Source organism: Puntigrus tetrazona, chromosome 18 (genome assembly GCF_018831695.1).
Source record: "Puntigrus tetrazona isolate hp1 chromosome 18, ASM1883169v1, whole genome shotgun sequence".
Classification (NCBI taxonomy): Eukaryota; Metazoa; Chordata; class Actinopteri; order Cypriniformes; family Cyprinidae; genus Puntigrus; species Puntigrus tetrazona.
Window position 1 is genome coordinate 4,773,785 of NC_056716.1, and position 25,218 is coordinate 4,799,002.

Here is a 25,218-nt window from a genome sequence, read left to right on the forward strand (position 1 = left end):
GATTTAGTAATCATTTTAAATAAATTGTTACATCACAGAAAAGGTAATTTAAATGTAAAAATGGAGGAAATTAGTTGTAAAAAGAGTTCAAAATCTTTATGATTACAATTATTACTTTTAGTATGCATACTGACTTATGCATATATGAATTCAAAGACCCTCCAACCACAAGTGGTCACTGAAGATGCTTTTTAGATGCACAGTAGTCTCAGTTTGTGATCGGATAGATGTTAATGCAAGAGATAAACATGGCCTAAATTATATTTAGTCTCCTGTAAGCCTGCGGCATCCAATGCGCTGCGACCAGGTGTCCCGTGTTAGATGGCTGGAGGCCTTTGATAGCCTATGCAGGAGCAGAGCACACAGCATGACAGGAGCGATAAAGTTTGCATTGTTCTTTGCATAAACAGGTGAAATAAGATCAGCGTGAAAGACCTGTCCCCTCAAACTCAGTTTTGTCTTGGGGTGTAGACTGCGGATAAGAAAAGGTTATAGTGATGAAGGATGGCGTTGAGATTAGCAGGCTGTAACCGGGCTCAGTGGTGGTGCGAGATGCCACATTGTTTGATTTATGAGGGTCATGATGATCAGTGGTTGCCACATGAATAATCCATGTCCCCAGAATTAAGTGACCTAGAGCATTCGCTAAATTTCCCCACTGTGTTTTTCAGTTCCATGCTTTCTTATCCACTCTTACTTCATTCAGGACGGAGTGCTGCTGATCAAGAGATTGGCTTATCTGTTGACTCTGTTTGTTTGCCCTTTGCAAAATATAGTTTTTTTTATTTTTTAGTATAAAAGCATTTGGCAGTCTTTGTAACAAGATTGATAGCGATTGAAAGTTTTAAGGCAGAAAATAAGGACAGATTCGTACCTGTTGAACTAATGTGTTTAGATAGCCATTGCTTAGAGGTAAAGGATGCATGAGCACTTAGGTCCAAACACACACGCTGATCATTCTGATAAAGGAATTACTTGGCTTTTGCAATTTAACAGACCATGGCACTCTTAATGGTCCATGCTTCCAAATGAGACAAGACAAGGCTATCTTAACAGTTAGATCCTTCAGGTCAATCACATGGTTCATGTGAGAAAGTCTGTGACCTTTTGGTTAAAAAAACAGCTTTAGTAATAATAATTAGAGAGAGTATCTGATTATTTTTTGCTTGAGTTACCACAAGTTACAGCCATATGATTTTTTGCTCATTTTATTGTGAATCCACACAGTAGTTATTTTTAAACGCAGGGCTGAGCCGGAATGAAAAGCTTCATATAAGCACCTCAGAAATTACGTTTTCCATTTGCTTCTCAAATAATCTTTTAAATAAATGATTAATTAACAGGTGAAACTTTGATTCCGACTATTTAGTAAAAATGGATTAAAAGATGGCTTCTCAAGTAATTGTGGTTTAAGTAAGGTAGGATTTCAGGAAGCCGCTTCTAAATCCCACATTTGTTAAGTAAAATTAGAAAAAGGAGGAGAAAGCTTTCTTGGCATAATTTAAGGCAAACCAGCCAATTATGCGCTGGGGTGCCATGCTGAGTTGCCAAAATTCTTTAATCAGCTGACGTTGTTGCTTTCTCGTGACAGGAACACTGACAGGTCTCACAGGCTTCACAGTGCTATGGTAACACTGACACTAAATATGGCTCATCATATGTGCAGAAAACTGAATGTGTATGATGCAAATATATGTAAACATTTTCAGTCAGTGTGCAAGTAGATATACTTTTAGAATGTTAAAATCAAGTTGAATTTAATCTGGATTTACAAAATGTATGATTCACATTGTTAAAAAGACTGCATTTCTGTAAAGTATTTGTTTGTTTTGAATAAAATATGGCAATTAAAAAAGCATACTCCATAATACCTATTTGAGATTTTTTCTTTTTTACATTTCTATTTTTGACAATAGTAAAAACGTGATTTCCAGTACAGTTGTTTTCTGCACTGATAATAATAAGACCTGTTTTTTGAGCTTCGAATGTGCATATTAGAATGATTTGTGATCACAAGACACTGAAAATTATTAGAAAAGCAGTTCAAAGACTAGGAATCTATGTCTTTTCAATATTTTTTTTTTATTTTCACATGTGCTAATTCAGATACAGCACTAATGTGTCAGTAATATTGTAAATCATAGAACTTTGTCACTCTTGATTTCACATTTGACAAAGTCCTTTAGAACACATTGTTCTTTGGTCATTTGATTAATGTGGAGACAGCTGTGAATGTATTTTGTGGAGGGACAGTGAGGTGTTACAATTCAAGTATTACAACAAATAAAACCTGAGCAAAAACTATGTGAGAAAAGCTTACACTCTTCTTTCTTATCATCTGTTCACAGATTCTCTAGCTTATGCGACACATCACCTTATAAATGAATGAGTAAGCATTAACTTTAAATGGCCTCGATGTTTACTTCTATATGACAGCATGCTATGTGCCATCTTTGTTGTTGTTATTTTGCTCAAGCGGGGCAGATGAGGACAGAGAACGGACAAAATCTGATATTGGACATGTTTAAAAAATAAAGTGAACAGAATCTGAACATTAAATCAGAATTGAGCATCGGGCCTGCCGCGTAAATGTAGCTGTAACTGGTGCATGTAGTATTAACAAATCTAATCTAGTTTTACACATGAAGACAGAAGTCATGTGACGGATAGAAACGTATACTACAACACTTTGCTGTATAAGAAATCAATCAGTACTGAAATTCGAAGTATCATGTCAGCGTTTCTAATCTACGTTTTCATCAGCAACCTCTTTAGCTTCTAAATGATTATATGTAAATGGTCAGTAGCTTCTCCTAAATGAGGACAGAAATAAATAACCATTGCATGGTGACATGCTGACATAAACTTAAGATGCGGTCATGACTCCTGTCTGAGTGGATGGGTTGATTTTACTTTATCGTTGAGAGAGCTGCCAGCAGACCCATAACATCACTCACAGAGGGGCTCAGATGCAGGGGGATCAGGGAATTGGACGGTTAATTGCATTGAGCTCTAATACGTGCATGTCCTGAATCATGTCAATGTCTCCTTTGGTTGACAAGGTGGGAATACAGAGTTGGTTTGAGTATTTTAAAGGACCCTTTTTCTCTCAGGAGTCTGGACACATAGCAGTATAACCTGGAACTTTTTTTTAGCATTTACATACGTCAAAGTCTATGGAGACTACTGCATTGTTGTATCCCAAAGCCAAAAATAAACGCAGCATAATAAAATAATCCAAAAGGGAGTTTTAGTTTTATGAAAAGGATCTTTAGTGTGTGAAATGGAGACAATAAAACATGTTGTTTCTATTGTGATGCCAGGCAGGCAGAGGAGACAACAAATACACATTGTGGCGCACCATATTGATCTGAGTTTTAGGTTATTGTTCTATGTGCGCAGACTTATTAATGAGAAGTAAAATGGTATGGCTTCATATTTCAGTATCACGGTCTCGGGTGAAATACTTTTAGTTACCCATTTGTTTCATGGTTGTCATGTAATACTACAACCATTGAAATACATGGCAGCAGAACAGAGCCTAATGCATTTTGTCATTTCAATAACACCAAGCTATTTGTCTGAGAGGTTTTATTCAAAGATTAATCTCGAAGTGTGATGGAGGTGTAGTGTTTTAAATACAGTCTCTGTAATAGTAGAGATGCATGATATTAAAATTTCAGCTTCATTCAGCCAATTAATTATTGTCATGTTATGCGTGATTGTGATAAATGGCCAATATTAAAATTCGATACCATTCTGTCTAAATACAAATAAAATACTGAAAAATAAAATGAGCCTTTTTAAATGCCACAAGGCATCAGGACATCAAAATAAATTAAAAGCTTCATTACAATATTGGCATATTACTTACACTAAAATATAAATATGGGGTCAGCGTAATTAAAGAACTAATTAAAGAACTTAATACTTTTATTTAACAAAGTGATAGTAAAGATATCTAATAGGTATTAAGGTCATTGCACACTGTGTCTGAAATTTTCTTATTTGTATTTTAGTTTTTTTGAATTCATCCTTCTTTCCTATCAAAATGCTTGTTATGGATGCAAAAATGCAGAAAATCCAACATGTTCTAAATTTTTTCATAACAGACAAACTAAATACAGCTTTAGTTGAGCATAAAAGACTCTCCGAATAATTTATCCATTCAACACTGTGATGCTAATCAATATATCTGAGTGGCCTTGTGATAGCAAGATATAGTCATACTACAGTGTTCACTTGTATTATTTACAGAGTTAGCTTCTTTCAAATGGAAATTCCACTTTCGGTTCAATCTAACTCTCACCTTTCATTCAGTTAGCTTTCAATTACACACTTCATTATGTTCTATAATGAGTCCGGTGATGTGCCTATACATTCCACCCTGAGGGCCTCATTGGGGTAATATATGCAATCCCATTTTGCACCCTTAGGCTTGTTGCCACTAATAAACAGAAGAATTCAGAGCATCATTTGTTCGTTGAATTTCCCCTCTGGATTCTAAAGAATACTTCTTATGTAAATACAACAGAACATGAGTCGTGGATTATTGCACCTCCGTCACATCTTAGTATCTTCAAACGGCGTGCGTCTCAGTGATGCTCCACGGACTACTTAGACAGACAAACAAGACCCGGTAGCTTTTAGAGGCTGACTGCTGAACTTTTCAGCTTGTAGACAGAACAGCAGTGGAAGAGGTCACTTCCAGACAGCCTGTCCCCTCCAGTGTGCTTCCAGCTCGTCTTTCTGCTCTTGTTCCACTCCGTGTCCTCGCCTGCGGCTTTCTGCCTGGCCTCTTCTGAATCTGAAGGAGAAGGAGAATAAATAATGAATCTCGATGACAGCGAGGAAACGGAATCTTTTGTTTTCACCCGCAGTGTTATTTTTCTCATCTTTTTCTGAACCCCACGTAGATGACCCAAGGCCCAACGCAGGCATAATGAAGATCCGCGTAATGAGGCTGAGGAATACGAGGCCCCTAGTTAGACCCAAGCTGTCTCTGCGCGGGCGTACTTGTCATTGTGTCGTTAATGGCCATGAATAGCTTGTTCTCCTTTTGCTATTGTTGAGAATGCTCTCATAGCGCTTACAGGGCGATGAGAGGCTTTGACTCTCCATGCTCTTAAGGTAATGTAAGCTCTCACCCTCGTGTGTTAGCGGGAGGCGAATGAGCCTCCTCCAAACTGGAAGTGCGGTTTCGATTTAATATCGGGGATTTAGTAGCTGTTGCATTGGGGAGCTCCTAATGCTCAAGTCGCTATCCTGAGTGTCCCTTTTCCTCAATCTTTTGCCGCTTAGACCTTTTCCCTGCTCTCTTGTGCTCTCTTGCTCTGAAGTTGAACACTAACTGTTTCTTCTTTCTCTTTCTCAATACCCAGGTGCCCTCTCTTTGCTTTGAGCCTGATTATCGGTCTGTCTGGTCTCCAGCTCTTCTGTGTCTGGTTGTCTGGTTCGGCCGAGCAGTGATCTTCCACAACATCTCCAGGGATTGTAGCTCGTGGTCTGAGGTGAGTCCGACTGGGATCCATCGCCTTTGCTCCTGTCTCTCCTCGTTCGCAATCACCATTATGCCAGTCGGATCCACACAGCTTTAATTCTTAGAAATCAGTGTTCATTAGAGTCACCTGCACTTCAAGAGGAAGCACAGAATAATTTGATGTCAGATGCCTCATTATGGTACTCCTACTTAAGCCATGACAAAAGTACAATCTTTTTCATGCTTGAAAACCACCGAAAGTCTATGGGGATAGCAGAGAGCCGCAGATGCATTTTGATTAAAGGCTAAGTGATCTTACGGTGCAAATCAGTGATTCATAATACATGGAATTCATTACAGAAAAAGTGGTCTGATCATCCCTTATTGCTTTTGCCATCCATATATGTTTATAGCAGACATTTTTCATGTATTCCTATAATTTAGGTGTCTCCTTCTGTTGTCAATAACTGCCATGCTTTAAAATCGGACTGTGTTAGTTTAGCAGGACAATAAAATTGCCAATAAAAAATCTTAGACTAGGTTCCTAAAGTTTTATATAGTTGCGTCTCATAGGTTTTAGCAATAACAGTTCTGACCAATCATATGAAGATTAATAAAGATTTGACATGTTTTAAGTTATTGTGCAAGCATACAAAATGTACATGTCCACCTATACAGATAAAACCAGTGTGCAACTCCTAGCTGTCATTTCAGTGATTCACTGTAGGGAACAGCTGTTTGTACAGCTGGGCAGAACATCATAACAGCTTTCCTCTAATAGAGATGTCTTACAGCTGCAGTCCTAGTGTGAAATGATACAAAGCCTTCAAAGGGTGACTGTGTAAATTAACCTTTTTTACAGAAATGAACATGACTTCAGTCTCTCCCTTTAAATGAACTGTTATATAGTGGAAGCGAAATCAATATTGATTTTCTCTCACACAAGAATGACCTGTGAAGACCTTCCAATGGTCTCAGATTGGCAAGTGAGTGAAGCGAATTTTATTAGACACATCATGTAATTCGTTAACGGTCAAGTATACAGTCCAAACGAAGCGCGATATCATAAAAACGCCGCTTGCGCCTCACCAGGATGGTTGTAATGGTGCTTATTTTCTGATCAGATACATTAGACTTGCCTAGAAAAAAGCAAACTGTTGTTCTTGTGTCCTTCTGCGATACCCCCTGTCGTTTAACATAATCAGTGCTTTCACGCTTCGCTGGCCCATGCTTGAGCACTGTGTCATTCACGTGCCCTTCCACATCTGTCTCTGTCATGTCAATTCATCAAACACATGCTCATCTCCCATCATGTGTCTAATGAAATATCTTGACAGTTTAAACAAACGGTTCACCCTGTGTGGTCTTAAAGAGTCCTTCATCACTGTCATGAGACTAATATTCTGTGCGAAGTGTTACAGAACACACATAGTCACAAATATGTGTAAATATAATGTGCATAAAGACCAGATGAATGAATAGCACAATATTGGGGCATTTTGAGATTATTAAGTAAAAAATGTGTAAAAAAAAAAGGGTTGTGTAAATCTCGTTTGTTTTAATTAAATTGTATTAGTCTATATCACACAGATTTCACACCATTATATCAGCCATCTGCCACCACACTTTGGTTATTCACCCATTTCGGTCAGCTGATAACAAAGACACACGGTCATGTGCTTATCAAATTGCTGCAACATTTTTCTTGATATTATTCATAAAAAGTCATCTCTTTTCACTACAATTCCAAGAATGTTCCAAGGGCTCCAATTTAGAAGAATGATAAAGGACAAAAAGTGTCCTTGTCTTTTTTTCTCTCACTCTCTCTCTTTTTTTTCCACTCTCTTTCTCTCAGGAGGAGTCATGGGGCCAGTACGGGCCTACCCATTAGCCCTGCCTGTGCTGGCTGTTCTGGGCCTCATTATCAGCGCGTGGAGCCTCAACCCAGATGACCCCAATGTCTGCAGTCACTGGGAGAGGTGAGAGAGGGGCACTCTTCGGTGTTAAACTCCGTTTTACCTTCCGTTTATCCAATGCGGGATTCACACAGCGTAGTTATTCCTCTCCGACATGCCAGAAGGATGTTTTGGTCAAAAGAGGATTTTAACTTAACAGAGAAGTGGTTTATTTCTGTGCGATTGTTTGAATTTTAATGGATTGTGACAATGTTATCAGTAATAAAAGGATAATGGCTGTAATGAATGAAATAGGTTAATTCTTTTTTTATTCATTTATTTATTGTACAAAAATTGCCCATTATATAAATACTTAGTGAAGATTAAAGATTAATTACCAATGCTGCTATTACCACTGATAGTATTGTTACTGTAATATATTTATAATACAATTTAATTTAATTTAATTTAATATATATATATATATATATATATATATATATATATATATATATATATATATATATATATATATATATATATATATATATATATATATATATATATATATATATAATATATATACATATAATATATACATCAATAAATACACAATAATACATTATATTACATATTTACATTGCAATTACATTTTAATTTACATTTGCTGTTATATTTACAGCAATAAATATACAATAATACACCCTAATTTATTTGAGTTGAATGCATAGCAATGAGCATTATTATTTTGTGGAGCTTAAATTGGTGATTTGTTTCAATGAGTCCATGTATTCAAACAGTCCAAACAAACTGATTCACTAGTACGCACTGGATTTAACGCTTAATCTGACAGAAAGGAAAATATGTACTTTATGTATACTCATAAGTGCCCTTCTATACATTGCCAATACAATGTTTGAAATGTGATGTTAAATATGATTTACTGCGTTTTTGTCAATCTGCCTGCTACTTGCTGAAAACAATTGCTTATTGCTAAAAAATACTGAGATACAGAAAATATAGTAAATTTTGTAGTATAACAAGTGAAGCTACTATCTACTTAGTTTTTCAAAATAGTATTGATTTTGTGTAAGGTTAATGCCCAGTGTTAAGTTAGTTGAACACTGATTTCAGAAATAAAAAGCTGTTTTGTAATTAAGGCATACTTGTGAGAATGAAACAGAATTCTTGAATGGATATTTGCCGAAAATGTAGTGGAAGACATTGGATAAACTTTCATTCTGTATAAGGTGGGATGTACGTGGTTACAAACTGTTTGGATTAGTTGAAAAACACGAACAATGTGTATTTCTGTTCTGTTATCTCAGAGATTTAGGGGATTTACATTTGTTTGTTCCCGTATTGACTGTATTCACTTTTAATGGCACAGCTAAAGCGATGTAAAGAAATGTGTCTGGGAGTGTTGATCTGGTTACACTTGCCTACAGGTATTAGGTTCAGTCACTAAACACACAAAACAATATTGATGTTCTTATTATTAACCTTGTAGTGTGTGTATGTGTTTGTGTAAGGGAGGGGGAGAGGGAGTATGGATAAGTTGCTAAAATAAAGCAAGCAGAACAGCATCCAGTTGACCAGAACAATCTGTTTTGACTGAACCTATTGCCTGAAAAATTATTGTTTGTAAAGGGTGTTATCAGTTATGACAAATAAGCAGGAGCAATTGCCTCTACAGAGAGGAGGACAGAGGGCTGCAGAGATGAATGAGTTTTAGCATTGCTTCCTGAAAGGGAATATTTCGAGCTTTAATGTCATTTTGTTGGCAACAGTTTTGTAATGTTTTTTCAAGGAAGTTAAGACGGCACATCTTGTTTTTCTAGATTTACTGTAGCTTTGGAAGGGAAATATTGTGCTAGTCTTGTTATTAGAAATAACAAGTTGTTTTGAACTTCAAGCGAAATAGATGGATACTTGTCTGGATATTACATTTGAGTATTTTATGGTTTTGTTTCTTGGAATACAGTACCTTCACGGTACAGTTAATTATAGACTTGAGACCAGCAAATTCTTTGTTTCTCTGCAGCATAATCATGTTTGGGCAATTTCAGGTAGGGGTCCCCACGGCAAGTTGTCAGCTTTTGCTCTAGTGACGATTTCTTAGGGTAGGTTTATTGCTCTATATGCAAATACATAAATGTACAAAAATAGCTCAAACTTTGCACCGTTAATGACCAGGACCAAAGATGGTGCTGGTGCAGGAGCACTGAGCTTTTATTAAATTATTGTTGCTCATTTGTAGGTCTTGAACAATTAAACACACACTTGTATGTGTCAAAATGTTCTGAAAATGCTCTGCTCTCAAAATTTCTGAAAAAAGAAAACACATGTGTAACACTGTATTGCAGTGGTCAGTAACAGACGGACCACGGTCTGAGTCCGGACCCAGAAGCCGTCCCATACGGACCCAGACCTAAATCCAAAACAGAAGGTTAAGATTTGTAACCTGATGGAGCGCTTCTATTTCAATCGACGCAGCATTTGTAGTCTCTACAGTAGTGATAGTGGGCTCGCCAACTGGCAGACTCCAGTCTGAATCTGCAAGGGCTATTGACATTATAAATAAATAAATAAATACCAAACGCTATTTTCTAATAAATCAAGTTCATATCAAACACATCAAGGTCAGCTCTAGAGCCGTTTGGGTGCAGTGATGAGAGCAGAGAGCATGCGAGCAGACAGATGAAACTTTAAGTGAGTGAAAAAGATGCCATTTTCAAATATTTGGTTCCTTAAGAAGTCTTAAATGGTACAAGAAAGTCCTAATTATGGTTTCAGGTCTTTTTGTGAAAACCTGCATGCTTTTTACAGGTTTTTTTACAAAAATAGTTGTACGGAAAAATCACATTATAGGATAGGATGCATTTGAAGCAAAAAAAAAAATCAATATATATTGTTACATTTAAATAAAATTATGCATACCGTGAATCCTATAATATCGTACACCCCTAATAGGGGTAGTTGTTGTCACTCATTAATAAATTATTTATTAAATATATAAACCAATTATGTATGCTTTTAATGCACTTTAGAACTGTGTAAGGAATAAAGCTTATACAGTTGGTTCTTAACCAGGAGCCATGGCTTATGAGGGGGCCAAGGGGATTAATTATTTTATATGTTCAAATCATATTTAATTTTACCCTCAATAACATATTTTTTATTGGGACATAAAAAATCTGATTCTTGAATTTTGTAGCTTCATAGAAATTATTATTTAATTGATTTAAAATACACTCCCAGTTTCTGTTAAAAATAAAAAAGGGAGAATAAAACAGTGTTATTTGTTATTATTAAAATTTTTTTCTGTTTCAAACAAGAGATTTGACTTTCTCGTTTTTTACTCTCTCAGCTACGCAGTGACTGTTCAGGAGTCCTACGCTCATCCTTTTGACCAGATCTACTACACCAGGTGCACCGACATCCTCAATTGGTTTAAATGCACCAGACACAGGTGAGCATGACCCTGACCTTTGAACTACAGTTGCACAATTCCGCTCCATGACAGCAAGCAGCACTCTCCTACTAGACACATAAAAATCAAGGTGCCGGTGTGCCAGTGTCTTTATTACCAAGTGTTAATGTTACCAGCCGTGATTGTAGTGGTCAGAGTCGGGATGGAAATGGCCGTTTGACTGTCATTCGACATTACATTGGTTTTAATTGCTGCATTAAAGACTTTATCGTCAGTGTCCCGGCTAAAAGCTGTGAGCTCAATGAGTCACTGTGCTACAATGTTGCTTTCAGTGTCTTGTCCTTTACCGAACACGGAAACTTTTTCTAAACTCACTTTAATTATGTTTATTTCTCCCCTTTTCCACCTCCGGGGTGTAGCTTGGATTAGACACAAATAGAAGAGCTAACGGTAGCCAGGTGCATGCCATAATGTCCTTGTGTCTCTGTCCTTGTGGAGTTCACCTACCAGGTTATTGATGTTTATGCTTTCTCTTGAATATTTGTGTACGTGTTTCTTCTCAGGACCAGCTACAAGACAGCTTATCGTCGCGGGGTGAGGACCATGTACCGTCGACGTTCTCAATGCTGCCCTGGCTACTTCGAGAGCGGAGACTTGTGTGTCCGTGAGTGTCTTTCATATTTCGCTCGCTTATTTCCTCTTAAATCAGCACAGTTCAATTTCTTTCTTGCAAGTGGTTATGAGCACAATAAAAGCATTCATCTGCTTGAGCGATGTCCTCTTAAGCCTTGAACCCCGCTCTCTTCTCTGGAGGCATTCATCAAAATCTCAGCCATCTTTGAGGCATTTTTGCAACTGCATATTCTGGGCATAATTTGTGCCTTTCATTACTGGTCCTACTCATATTGGGTTTGCTCATATTTTCAGTTTTAACACTGCCAGTACGCCATTACAACTGTGTTAATAGCATTCAGTTATCGCTCATTTTTAGAAAAAAGAATCTTGAGTGATTCACTGCAAATACATTGTCCTAATTCCTCCCGTCCTGGAGATAATACGCTAATTAAGGAAATAACAACTTTGCCTTGCTGTGGTCTGAATGATAGATTTTAGCGATTATTTTACGAGCAGTGAATGTCAAAAATGTCAGCTTTTATACTAGTTTATTGTCTTTTGCCGCTGCCAAGACTGTAAATGCGTGTTTTGTTTCTCAGGATTGGTTATTGTGTAGGCCAGACTCATTATTCTTTAATGTGTTTTAATCATGAGTGAGCGAATCCTGTCAGTCAGCTCAGACCTTTGGCTCGCATGGTTCAGCGGTTGTTTGACAATATGCAAAAATCCCTGCGTGAAAGGACCTCGCGCAGGACCGTGTCAAGGTGATGAGGTAAATGACAGTCTTACCGAGCTCCAGGGAGAGGATAAAAATCAGCACACGTAGCTTAAGAGCAAATGGGATTTGATGCCCTCAAAGCTACTCGGCATTATTAACAAGAGGGAGGGACAGGCTTTCTTGATGGATGGCTAACTACGGACAGCTATGTCTGCGTGAAACTAATACCTGAGGTCACGTTTTTAGGCTTTAGGTTATGATAAATGTTTTCGGTCTCAACTCAGTGTCCACTACTAAAGCATCTTGACGTTAATAAGCATAATGTCATGTAATTCTTCAGCCTGTGCGTTTTAAATGGACTCCTGTGAGAATGAAAGAAATTAACAGCCTACATTAAGCCGTGATATGGGCCGCTGTGATATTCGGCTCTGCAGGAATCGTAAAACTTTACTTCAGTTCAGTGTTATGAAGAGAATGAGCTACAGACAGCATGGACGGTTGAAATGCTGATTACTAACCTGCAATGCTGCTATATGAATTCACACTAATTCAGAATAATTTTAATTTCACCGTATCAAAGAGAATTTTACACTTTACCATTGAACGAGCCACGAGACCCAGCAGCTGTTTTGCTGTCATCATGTCGCAGGGACCTAACCGGCATTGTCTGTCTTTGTAGTTTGATTTAAAAGCCTATTCATTTACATATGCCACAGAAAACGCTTTTTATGATCCAAGGACGTTTTTAATTTTACGGTTTCACACATCGCTCTCATGACAGCAGGTATTGAGTAATTTGATATTTCAAGCAGTTATTTAATTGATATATTTGCTCACACTGTTTCTCTTTTTAACTCTGAAAGGATTAATTCATCCAAAAATGAAAACCCTGTCATTTACTCACCATCATGAGACCTGCTTATTTCTTTGGTGGAATAGATTGTAGTTATTTATATTTATATATATTATATATATATATATATATATATATATATATATATATATATATATATATATATATACATTATATTTTATTATATTATATAAACAATGAAGTAATTAGGGCAACTTCCTCAGCAGGAGATCTTTAACTCACTATGTTTTATACATGGATAGTATAATATAATATCATATAATATAATTGTCACGTCTTTGGACTTTGTGTTTTTGTCGTGTGCCATGTGTTCCATATGATCCACTTTAGTTGATTGTCTTTATTGTCTTCAGCCGTGTCTAGTTAATTTAGTGATTTCCAGTTTGTATTTAAGTTCTAGTTTGATCCTGTGTATTGGTCGGTTCTCGTCTTTAATGTGAGTGTGGTTTTTGTCCTGTCTGCCTGCCTGCCTGCCTGTAATGATCTTGTTTCTTCCGTTCTGAGAAGATTAAAGCATTTACTTTACCTTATGCTCGTTGCGTGCTCTCATGCCAACCACACCCGTGACAATAGACACATATAAACAAAAACTTTTATTTTGCAATTTTAATTGCAGTTAATAGTTTGACAGCATGTAATATAACATAATATAATTTGATATATTATAATAATATAATTTGATATAAGAGTACTTATTTATTGCAGACAAATAAGAAAATAAATAAAGGTGAAGAGCAATTTGAGTAAATGATGATGCCATGTTATTTTGGGGGTGCGCTATTCATGTTATAATTAAACAAACCGACCAAATGACTATATTTTCTTACATTTTTTTGTTCCCCATTGAATTAAATTTTGAATATTGAACAATAAGACATGCATTGTAACCCTGTTGTAAATCAACAGCTTGTTCACCAGATGTTGTTCTTTCGTTACTAAAGGTCATTGTAGAAAGAAGGAGGTTTCAACAATGACATTTGGTAACGGGAATTTTTTTATGGCTGAATGCGAGTGACCATGGTCTGTTGAAGATAAAGTTGATCTCATGTTTCTGTCCTTATTGAGTGGGATTGTGTCCAGCTCTGTCTGTAGCCTGAAGGCACTGCTAACAACCATGGGATTAGGTGCAGCTGGGATAGGGATCAGTTTTGACATTGTCTGGTGGTCTGAGTGGGAGAAGGCAATGACAATAATCAATAATGTTCTCATTACCACACAATAGCTGCAGCAATTTCATGTTAACAGTTGTTACTGTAATGGAACCGCACCATCTGTGGAGAAGATGGTAGGCATAATTTCTTTCCCCTCAGTGACCTCATGGCATGTTTATGGCCTCTGTCCTGTTCAAAACAAACTCAACATGGAGTTGACCAAAATATACTTCATGAAATGAGTAGTTCCAAATAGGTAAAATAGGTCAAATCATTTGTTCTTGCACCAAGATTCTACCTAGAATGCAACTTTTTAATCTTATTACTTAACAAAAGAATAGTTTATTGTGACTGTTAAAGGGATAATTCACCCAAAAATAAAAATTGCCATTGTTTCTCATCATCATGTTGTTGCAAACCTATGAGACTTTTGTTCATCTTCAGAGCACAAATTAATATATTTTTAAAATGCTTTCTGAACCTGCATAGACAGCAACTTGTGAAGATATGGTTAAAATAGGCAATGTGACATTTTGCCTATTTTATGACATTCTGTGCTCAAAGAAAACTAAAATAATGACTTTATTCAACAATTTCTTCTCCATTGTCATGGTCTTCATTCATATGTTCACAAGGGTACCATGTTTTACCATGTAGCTTCATAAAATGAAGGCTAAACCACTCATGTCACATGGACTATTTTAATGATGTCCTTAGATCCTTTCTTAATGTGGTAGCTCCATTGCTGTATGTGGAGGGACAGAAAGCTCTCAGGTTTCATTAAAAATATCTTAATTTGTATTCCAAAGATGAACAAAGGCCTTATGGGTTTTGAACGATATGAGGATGAGTGACAATGGCAGAATATTCATTTTTAGGTAAACTATCCCTTTATTTAAAGGAAATATTTAATGTGTTTCCTTTTTGCTGTACTTTACATATTATAAAAGCAGTAAATCACTAGAAGCTGTGTGTTACGGCTATTTTACTTAAATACCTCATTGTAAAAAACTTCATTAATTTATTTGATTTCTGGACTTTTGCCTGTATTTGTTAGAGATTTAGTAAATAGTGCACAGGCCAGACTTGGTGGCAGACATTTGTTACCTGTTCAACCATGAGTGAAGACTTCTGTACAAAGTCTTCAACAAATGTAAATTTGTTAAAAATATTTATTCATAGGCATTCATTTTTGTTCAGGCTTCATTTTGATTTCCAGGTATAATTTAACCATTGTATGTGAGGTCAAGGCAAGAAGTCTAATAAGGAGTTTTTGTGCAATGGTGTGGTCACCTTAGAGGTCTGTGGGTTTTTGGGTTGTATTTTTTTGCTGTATCTGCTCTGTGAATAATCCTACTGCTCTCACTGGCAGGATTAAGAGCTTTGTAGAACTGGCTATGTTCACTTCGCCGGGACAAGAGAAGGTATTAAAGCCATTTTCATTACATGTATGTGGATCTTTGCTTTTCTTCTCAATCTGAACACCTCAGGGTTTATCCCCTCATATGGGCCTTTTATGAGCTGCTTTCCTAGTAGAATCAGTCCCTTGTGCATTAGCTGCAATTTAAAGGCATAATTCATTAATGACCTAAACCCACACAGCCTAGTCGCACTGACGGGTGACATGTTTTGCGGGTTGCCTTCTGTGTCCATAGGGAAGTCAATCAAACAAGGCTTTTTCTTGTTTTATGTGCCTGAATCATGTGAGTCATTTAACCTGCATACACTACTCCTATCAATCCCAAACTGTCAGTGGACTTAGTCTGTAGTGACTGTTGGAAGCCGACGAGTCTGTTCTTCTCATAACACCAGCACAGTTTTTGCAAGTGTGGATTGTGCATTTAATGTCGAGAAGGCGATCTTGCTCATACTGAGCAAAAATGACTTTTCTTTGCAGAAGGAAGCAGTACATGGAGCCAAAGCAATTTACACCATCTGGTCAGAAGAGTCTCAAATAGTTAGTGATGCAGTATTAATGATGCTATGTGCATGCTGCAGCTTTTTGCTGGAGAATTAGATGCTCTAATAAAGTCCCATGCACCATCGCAAAGTAGATTTCGCATCTTCGTTTTAATGATGGATTAGATGTTTGATTCAAATCCTGTTACAGGTTTGTTGTTAAAAAGTTCATACACTCTGCTAGGATATAAAGCAGATCCTTTATGATAGATGCATACAGTAATAACCTTGGATTATTTAATGTGTTAAATGATTGACTGATTGTCAAACTCTGTGTTTAAATCTTTGGCCTGATGAGTATTCGGTGTAATAATGCATGACAATTACAATTAGCTCTATTGTTACACGGTATGATAACGGCAGTGTGTAATGAGATTAGCCTTTTATCGAAATGAAAGACGTAATTTTTCAGCACAGCCTGCAGACATAGACTTTTTCTGTGTAGAAGGAAGAAGATTCATTGAATTTTAATTAAAATGCAGGACCTATTTTCTGAAGTATTATAGACACGTACATCAATTCAGCTCTCGAGAGAAGGCACGCTTTATCCTTTCACCTACGTTACATAAATTAATTTTAATTTGCTGAAAAGATGTGACAAATTAGCATTTCGTCTCTGTTGTCTGATCAGAAATTGCTGATCGTAACAAAAATCAATCATTTCATCACCAGAGTTTTTTGAACCTCGCTTTTGAGCACGTTGCATGGCTTCATTGATTTCAAGAAGTCAAATTGATGTCTTTGTCAGCACAAAATGCGAAGGGTTTTTCTTTTTTCTTAAGATGGAGGAGAACTGGCATGCTTGAATATCAGGTTCTCAGTGCTGTGTAAATCCATACTGCATTATTTGCCAGTGGCAGGTTTAGCATTTTCTGTGTGTGGAGCATTTCTGCTCTAAGCACCATCCTCTGGGTATTTGGGATTCTCCCTCTCTTCCATCCCCTTCCTGTGCTTATGTCCAATATTGAGGGCCCAGGTGAAGGCTGAAAGAGCGATAATCTATAGCCGTGCTGGCCTGGAATGAGGCAAGTCCTGCCTCATCCTTTACCTAATGCAGCCAGCTTTAGTGTGTGCCAGAATCAAAACATGCACACGCATTAATTCATTCTTATGAACTTGATTTATTTGCATGCACAAAAATGTTTATATTCATTCTGAGAGGCTTGTCTCAACTTTTTCAACCAAGAAGGCAATTTGCAATGTCTGCATACAAACAACTTCTGGCACTTTTATGTTGTTGACTTTATTTTATTTTTGATATGTGAAGGTCACATTCACTGTGAGGTGTAGATAGTTTTTTTAACACGTCCATTATTTTAGTTATGAAAATCCATTATAATATTTAAATTTTTATCATTATAGTGAGACAGCTGTGCTGTCATTTCCATCACAACAAAGCCATTATAAAATTAGATGTGATGTGTTAAGAAGTAAAGTGATGAGTAAAGTCAAAGTATTATTTTTTGGGATCTGGAAGAATTGCTGATTATATTATTATATTATAAGTGCATGTACATATGCATATATTTTATATAACTAATGATTGTTATTTAATGGTTAATAGACAAATGAAACTTGTGGGAGGATAAAAATTGTTTAAAGATTTTTTTCATATCAAAATACTCTTAAAAATATAATAAACCTGTAGCCATTTCCCTCTATATAAAAACGGATAGTAATATTTCAAAACAATTCACTGGTAAAAACCAGATTATCATAAGCACCACAAAATGTGTGGGCAGCTTTTGCCAAAATAATTCACTGTTCCCGAAGTGTTGACATTTAAGATTTGTGTCATACTTTGGGGCTCCTGTGAACGTGACAGAACTTGAAATATAGCTCCTTACTGAGTGGCTCTTGGGTGGTTTGGAGGAACACGTTGGAGTAGAAGAGGGGGAAAGAAGCCCAAGTACCAATCCCTTAGTTCACTCTGAATTGATTTATTCAGATTAACACACACTGCACTGTATTGCTATATAACACTTTATGAGAACCTGAATTCATTACCTTTTGAGTTTGCGTTTAGGTTAAAAAAGGTTAGGGAAAACTACTCTCACTGTTTCCCAAGAGAATCATAATACACGTATTAACCAGACAAGATAAATGCTGGTCATCACATTGTGTTTATCAGGTTTCTTTCAATGAAATGCATGACCAGCCACATTAACTTTCCTTTATTTATAGAACCAACCTTCACATATTTCATGGTCAAAGATAAGGACATACCATAGCATCTGACACAATTTTTTTGTTACCTTCTTCACGCTAAAATCTGTAAAAGTACATGCTCTCTTTCTCCTATACTTGGAGAGTCACTGCTGATTCCAATCAAAGTGGATTGTTCCAGAAGCTTTGGGGGTCGACTGTTTCCTGACTCCGATAAGAGCCTGTCGGTTTGAGTCCTGCTGGCCAGGTGACCTTCACTCCCTTAAGCATTATTCATGCTTAACGCCTATATTTTTTCTCTCTAATTCATCTTTTTCATCATCCAGAAAAAGTAAAATAAAAAAATAAATAAAAAAAAGGACTGGCAAAAACTCCATGTAGGTCATTTTATTACTTGTCCGAATCCAAATATCTGACCGAACGCGAGGGCCCAGGCAGGAATACTAATGTTATAGAGACAATCAATTGGATGCTGTGTTGTTCAATAGGAATGATCAAGAAAACTGCACACTTCGTAAACAGTATGAAGGCTGGCTGGCGCTGTGTTCGAGTATTGTGGCAAAGTGCAGGCTGATCAAATTTGGAGGGATTTACAGCTTGTTTCCTTGCGGCTGTGGCTGCTTACGTCGGCTCGTTTTGCACAGAACAACCGGTTCATGTGATAAACTGAGATGTTGACCAAGGGCTCAATCTCTTAAGAAATCGTTTAGCTTGTGGTCAGAGTGAGCGTTTTAAAAGGTGCGACCATAAGAAGGGCTTTTCTCTGTGTTCGACAGCACCGGCGAGGAGGCATCGGTGACAGCCATCTTTGGAAAATGGCCAGTGCAGTCATTATCCTCCATATCAGCACATCAGCAGACATTTGCGGGCGGCTAAATTATGTCTTGCGGGAGAGGCTCAGACCTACAGTGTCTGGATAGCATCCTGTGCTAATTCACATTCCTGTCTTATGCAAGACGCATCCAGCAACTTATTTGTGTTTGGACCTCAAGCACCATTTATTCTCTGTGTTTTGCTAGAATCGTTTTTTTACAATCTCTTTTAATGCGTTCTTTGTCTTCCTGTTCTTTTCTCTCTGATAGCACGATGTACCGAGGAGTGTGCCCATGGTCGGTGTGTGTCTCCTGATACATGTCAGTGTGAGCCAGGCTGGGGAGGACTGGACTGCTCTAGTGGTGAGTTCACTCTCTCATTAACTCTGAGAGCACAGTTCACTTCATTAAGGCCCTCTCACTCTCACATAGTTAATGGCTGCACCAGTCCCCAGACGCCACTGCAAAGCTACCATGTTTCTCACTTACTCGCTCGCCTCTCTTCTTTTGCCAGCCGTATTAAAAAGTAAAGCTGGAAATCATGGAGGACGAATGAGATGTGCAATCATAAAGTTGCATTAACAAGTTACTTTTTCTGCTAAAGCTCTGGGAGGGAAAAAACACTATTTTGATTAGTTAATTCTCTGAATATGGAATTATTCCATGTTTTGGCAGTTTGCTAATTGCACCCAAAACAATAACACTGCGCACAAAAAATATGCAGTGCAAAAAATGTATAAATAAATACACACACACATTATATACCCATTTAACTGTAATATTTAAAGGATAGTGTATTATCCTGCTTATTACATAGATACTTGCCACGTATGTAAAGAAACACAAAAATAGTTCTAATATTTTATTAGCTTTTTAAACGCAAATCTGCTGGATGACCAAGATGGACATTTAAGGCATAATGTACACTTGTATCATTAATTGCACACCATATTAATAATTGTTTATGTGCTTTTCACCATATAAATGAACGTGGAATTGTTATTTGAGAAGGTGGCGTTTTAAAATCTTTTTTTGCCTTAAATCTATAACAGTGGCAGAAAGATGAACACTTTAACAATATCATTACAAGCCTACTATTAATACTGAATTGCTCTGGTTTCATTTTACAGTAAATATGCAAGATGATGATAGCTGCGCTAGAATGAGTATTTCTGTTAAACGATTGCGATCACATCCAAAATAATAGGTTTTGTTTACATAACATATTTGTGTGTAATGTGTACATTTATTATGTATACATAAATATACACACATACAGTGTTTACATGTATACATTTATATTATTATATTTTATATGATATATAAATATATTTCATATATAAACATAGTATATTTTTGTTAAATATATACATGCATGTGTGTGTATATATAATAAATACACACAGTATATGTGCATATATTATGCAAACAGAAACTTTTTTCATAACTTGACACCACTAAAATATATGTATAAATTATTTAGTTTAATTACTTAATTATTAATAAAAAAATTCATATATAATATATACCAACTTTTTATTTATATTTATTTATTTAATGTCTTTATTGACATATTTCCACTGTTTTGAATTCATTATACATGCTACAATTATAACATCAGATTACTTACTTTACATGCAAGATTTCAATTCATCATATTTAATTTAGACCCTAAATGTAAAATCTAATGATGAACTGTTTTGTCCTAAATAATCATGCTATGTTTGATGGACAAGTTGACATGTGAAGTATTTAAAGTTCAGCACTGACAGCAGCTATTGCTTGCTTAATGTAAGAAACATTTGAAAAATCAATATATGAAATGCAAGTTGCGTCTTGCTGTATGTCCTGCCTTTTTTATTAAATAAAACTGTTACTACTACTATTTTAAAACTAATCTAAATTCATTTGTTGATTATTTTGATTATTGTTTATCAATTTTATTGATTAGTTGTTCCAACCCTATTCAATACAAAGCTAGTCAGGGTGATAGATGATGGATGTACCAATTATTGGAAGAACAGATGGATGAATGGGTTGATTGCCAGATTGATAGTTTGATAGAGGTGGGATGGATGGATGGATGGATGGATGGATGGAGTGAGTGGATAGGTGAATGGATAGATGGATTAGACGAAGCTGGCCGGTTTTCTTGCCCTAGTACTTGGTGAAATGGTCTTTATCATAATTAAAATGATAAGTAGTGCACAGGGTGGAATCAATCTGCCTGTGAAAAACAAACAGACTGTCATTGGATCCTCAAGATGAATTGGTTAACAGACCTTTACCTCAATGGCTGAAACATTGCGGGACAAAATAGGAAGCCATCGACATTCACTCTCTAATCAACTAAATGATGAAAAAAGCAGGTAGTTGGAGAGACGAGAGAAAAGAGATATCGACTTGTTTAATATTTATGTGTTGGGGAACTTGAAGGAAATAGGGACGACAAACTAAAGCTCTTTCACGTGAAGAACAGCAGAGGGGAAAACTTCTTGACCTTGATGATCTGTGCTGAAGTAGTCAATTTAACTTAGAACATTGATAACTGACATGTAAGCCCTCATAAATGTACACAACACTGATTTTCTCATTCAAGACGCGTGTTTTGACCCGATTCGTACATTTTTCCGGCTTGGTTGTGGCTCACTCGTTGCCCATATTTACCAGTGAATGATGGTTGCAGAAGGCTGTGTATGGATCTATGGGCATTTTCATTAACAAAGGAGCCATTTCATGATTACCAACAGTCTGTAAATCACCAGCTCTCTTTCAGAGGCACCAGTCACAGGGAAGGAGGCACAGACACAACTGGCACTAATGACCTAGACTGATTTTCAACATTGCACTTTACTCGTGAGTTTTATCAGGGTTCCTCGTGGGCAACCCACCTCTGAAGCTCAAGATCCTCTCATGGGTGTCTCTGTCTGAGGACCACGCATTCTTCTGAGCAGGTGCTGTTCTGTACTAATCCACCTTATTAAAACAGACCTGGTGATTGAGACAGAAGCATTATTCATAACTTTTATATTTCCATACCGGGCGTTAGGCCAGGCTTTTTCATTTATGAGCTTTCATCTGTAGAAATGAGGAATGGGAGCCAATTTTTAAATTAAATCTGACCTCTTTTTTCACTCGTACATAAATGGTGCATCTTTTTTTCCCCTTCTTTTTTGCCATTCAAGGTAAATTTCTCTTCTCCCCTCCCTCTCTCTCTCTCTCTCTCTCTCTCTCTCTCTCTCGTGAGTGCTGGGAACGTTGGCTGTCCCAGGGTGGATTCTGTCATCACATTCATGGATCCTGCAAGCGAACAGAGATAAATAGTCATAGATCGTTAATCACAATCAGGGCTTTGGGTCACCGGCGGAAATGCTTGCCGGTGAAGTCAATGAGAAGGTATGAGAGTGAGATAAAGCCGAGTATTATGTGCATGCTGAATGAACGGAGTATATAGGATAATGCTAAGCAATAGGGATGATATGGTTATGAAAAACAGAGCTGCTTTTGAGCAACTGAAGAGCTTGAGAGTTGAAGTGACGAGCTTTGCGCTGACGCTCTGGAGCAGCATCAAAGAGGCTGGCCGGCGTTACTGGAGCAGCACCCACTAGGAGCCTGCTATTTGGGTCAGAAATGAAAACTGAAAGGTGGAGCTTATCGCCAGGATGAAGGGATAAAAACGAAATGAAAGAATGAGAAAAAGAGGGAGGGAGGTGAATAGAAGGGAGCTGTCATTTCACTCCCGCTGAGGTCAATCTGCCATTGCCTAAAGACAATGTAGCCGACTTTGTCAGACTGCAAATGCGAGATATAACCTTGGACCGTCCCGGAAACTTCAGGTGATAAAAGTCGCTGCAAGGTCATCAGCGACATAAAGGCTTTCACACAAATCTGAATTATGCTCTTACAGCGGAGCACTTGTCTCACTCTGACTATTTAAGATTCCAGTCTCAAATTTATTTCTGCTGCTTTGGCAACAGGGTTTCATTCTATTTGATAATTTGTTCAAAGCGTGAGAATTAATGGTAGACTGGAGGACCAAAAAGAATGCTGAGTTTGGGGAGTTTTTCCAGAATGCATCTGCAGATTTCTCCATTTCATATTGATTAGCCTGGGGTGAGGATGGATGTTGCGTAATAGGTTTTGATACAGTGTCTCAGCAGCTGCAGTCTTTATGATGGCTACATCTTCATCAGTGTCTAGCTTGTCATTATGGCCTGAAACACGCATGCCAGATTGGCACAAAGCTTTTTTTTTAAATATGAATAAACATGGAAATGAGTGCTACACCCACATCAACATACATATATATTTTATTCTGCTTTAGCGCAGTCAATCAAATCTGTCTGTTCAGGGCATGGGACAGTGTTTGTAGCAGTGGCATGCAGAGAAAGTCTGAAATAGGGAGGCAAAGCTGTGTCAATACATGCATTCCAATGTCGATGTATGTTCTAGTTATATTTGATGTTTCCAAAGAGCATTTAAAAAGCATTTACTTTACACATAGGGCTGTCAACAAGCAATATTTTTAAGTCAGGGGTTTTCAAACTGGGGGCATTCAAAGCTATATTTATTTGATTAAAAAATACAGTGAAACTGTAATATTGTGTATTGTTATTAGAATTGAAAAAAATTACAAATATTTGAAAATGGATGTATTATTTCTGTGAAGCCAGAACTTAATTCAGCAGACATTATTTCAGTCTTATTTCATCACATGATTCTTCGCTGTTTTTTTTTTTACATTTGTATGCTTGGCATGAAAAAAAGTTTTCAGGCTAATTATGTTTTTATTTCACTTTCTGTTCACTTAAAAAAATAGCCGTATGTTGCTCTTATGTTTTGCATGCTTTATTTATATATATAAATAAATGACTAGTCTGTCCGTTCCAGTTAAGTTAATTCGTAACACTTTATTTTGCTTATTAGCATGCATATTACTAGATTATTAGCCATTTATTAGTGATAATTAAGCACATGTTAATGCCTTTTTCTACATCTCTAATCCTAATACTAAAATAAATGAACTAAATTGTTTGTAGATGAAATGCTTGTAAATTAGTTTAGAATATTTTTGCAAATTGTGAACTGTTTGCAGTGCTAATGAGATTCTCTGTGAAGTTACACAATATATCTTGATTTTTTTTTTTTCCCACATTGCCCAGTCAGGGTGTAGAGTGGGACATAGATCCATTTGCATTGCAGAATATTATTGTCAGGTTCTGTGGCAGTTTGACTGCCATGGCAACAAACAGCAGGACCTATTTGGCAGTTGAGAAAAACATAATTTTATTTTAGGTGGAAATAAGCCATTTAAGAGTGACAGATCGCAGTCTGATCAGCATTCATGTACTAATCATAGCAACCGCTGCTTATTTTTAACACTTGACTTATCTTTTATCTTCTGTTATTCAAATGATTCATTTCAGATGGTAATGTACTCTGTGATGCAGTCCCTCGGATTGACTGTTGAGCCAGATTGTGATGGTAGTTATGCAGCGCACTCTCAACTAATGACTTCTAATGGCAGTTGTCTTGGGAAGTGTTTAGGAGCCAATTTTTCTGCATTAGCGCAGGTTGTGACGATGTGAAAGACACGTGCGCGGGTTTGAAGGAAGGAGAAGTGGAAAGGAAGGGGTCGCGGGGGGCCTCAGGGCTCACCTGCTCACGACACCTCATTTATCAACAGAGGCCCTCAAACAGATGGTGCCATTCCAGATCCGCACAAGTACGTTGACATGATACGCCGTCAAAGGGAGGGAGCGAATTGAACTTACCTGAACTGAACTTTGAATTTAACTGAATTGAATTACATGCGACAGATGGATGGTGTGATTAGAGTGGGGAAAAAAGGCAGAGATGAAAATTTACATAGAAGGAGCAAACACCACAAAGAAATCGGAAGACCTATTCAGTGTTCAAGAGAGGGCAAGAAGGGAAAGTTGGCAGGAAAGAAGGACACACTCTCGCCGACTCTCCTCTGTCATCTACAAAGCAGTTAAATAAATCATTCTCTCATTCCCTATTCTCTCATCCCTCTCTCCTCTCTTTGCCTCCTTTAATCTCTCAGCGCTGCTGCTGCTGTGCTCTCAAAAGCTCCAAATACAGACACTCCGCAC

At 37.1% G+C, this 25,218-nt stretch overlaps 1 protein-coding gene across 1 annotated transcript in view; it reads left to right on the forward strand.

The window, feature by feature from the left end:
* The window catches only part of LOC122322928 (multiple epidermal growth factor-like domains protein 11), a 36,209-nt gene extending 14,157 nt beyond the window's left edge, over nt 1-22,052 (forward strand). The window contains exons 2-7 of the mRNA XM_043216538.1: nt 5,382-5,510; nt 7,335-7,458; nt 10,745-10,846; nt 11,371-11,471; nt 19,373-19,465; nt 21,973-22,052. Of these exons, the coding sequence (XP_043072473.1) occupies nt 7,343-7,458; nt 10,745-10,846; nt 11,371-11,471; nt 19,373-19,465; nt 21,973-22,052 (492 nt within the window). The 5' untranslated portion in view covers nt 5,382-5,510; nt 7,335-7,342. The remainder of the gene's footprint in view (nt 1-5,381; nt 5,511-7,334; nt 7,459-10,744; nt 10,847-11,370; nt 11,472-19,372; nt 19,466-21,972) is intronic.
* Nucleotides 22,053-25,218: the final 3,166 nt, after the last annotated feature.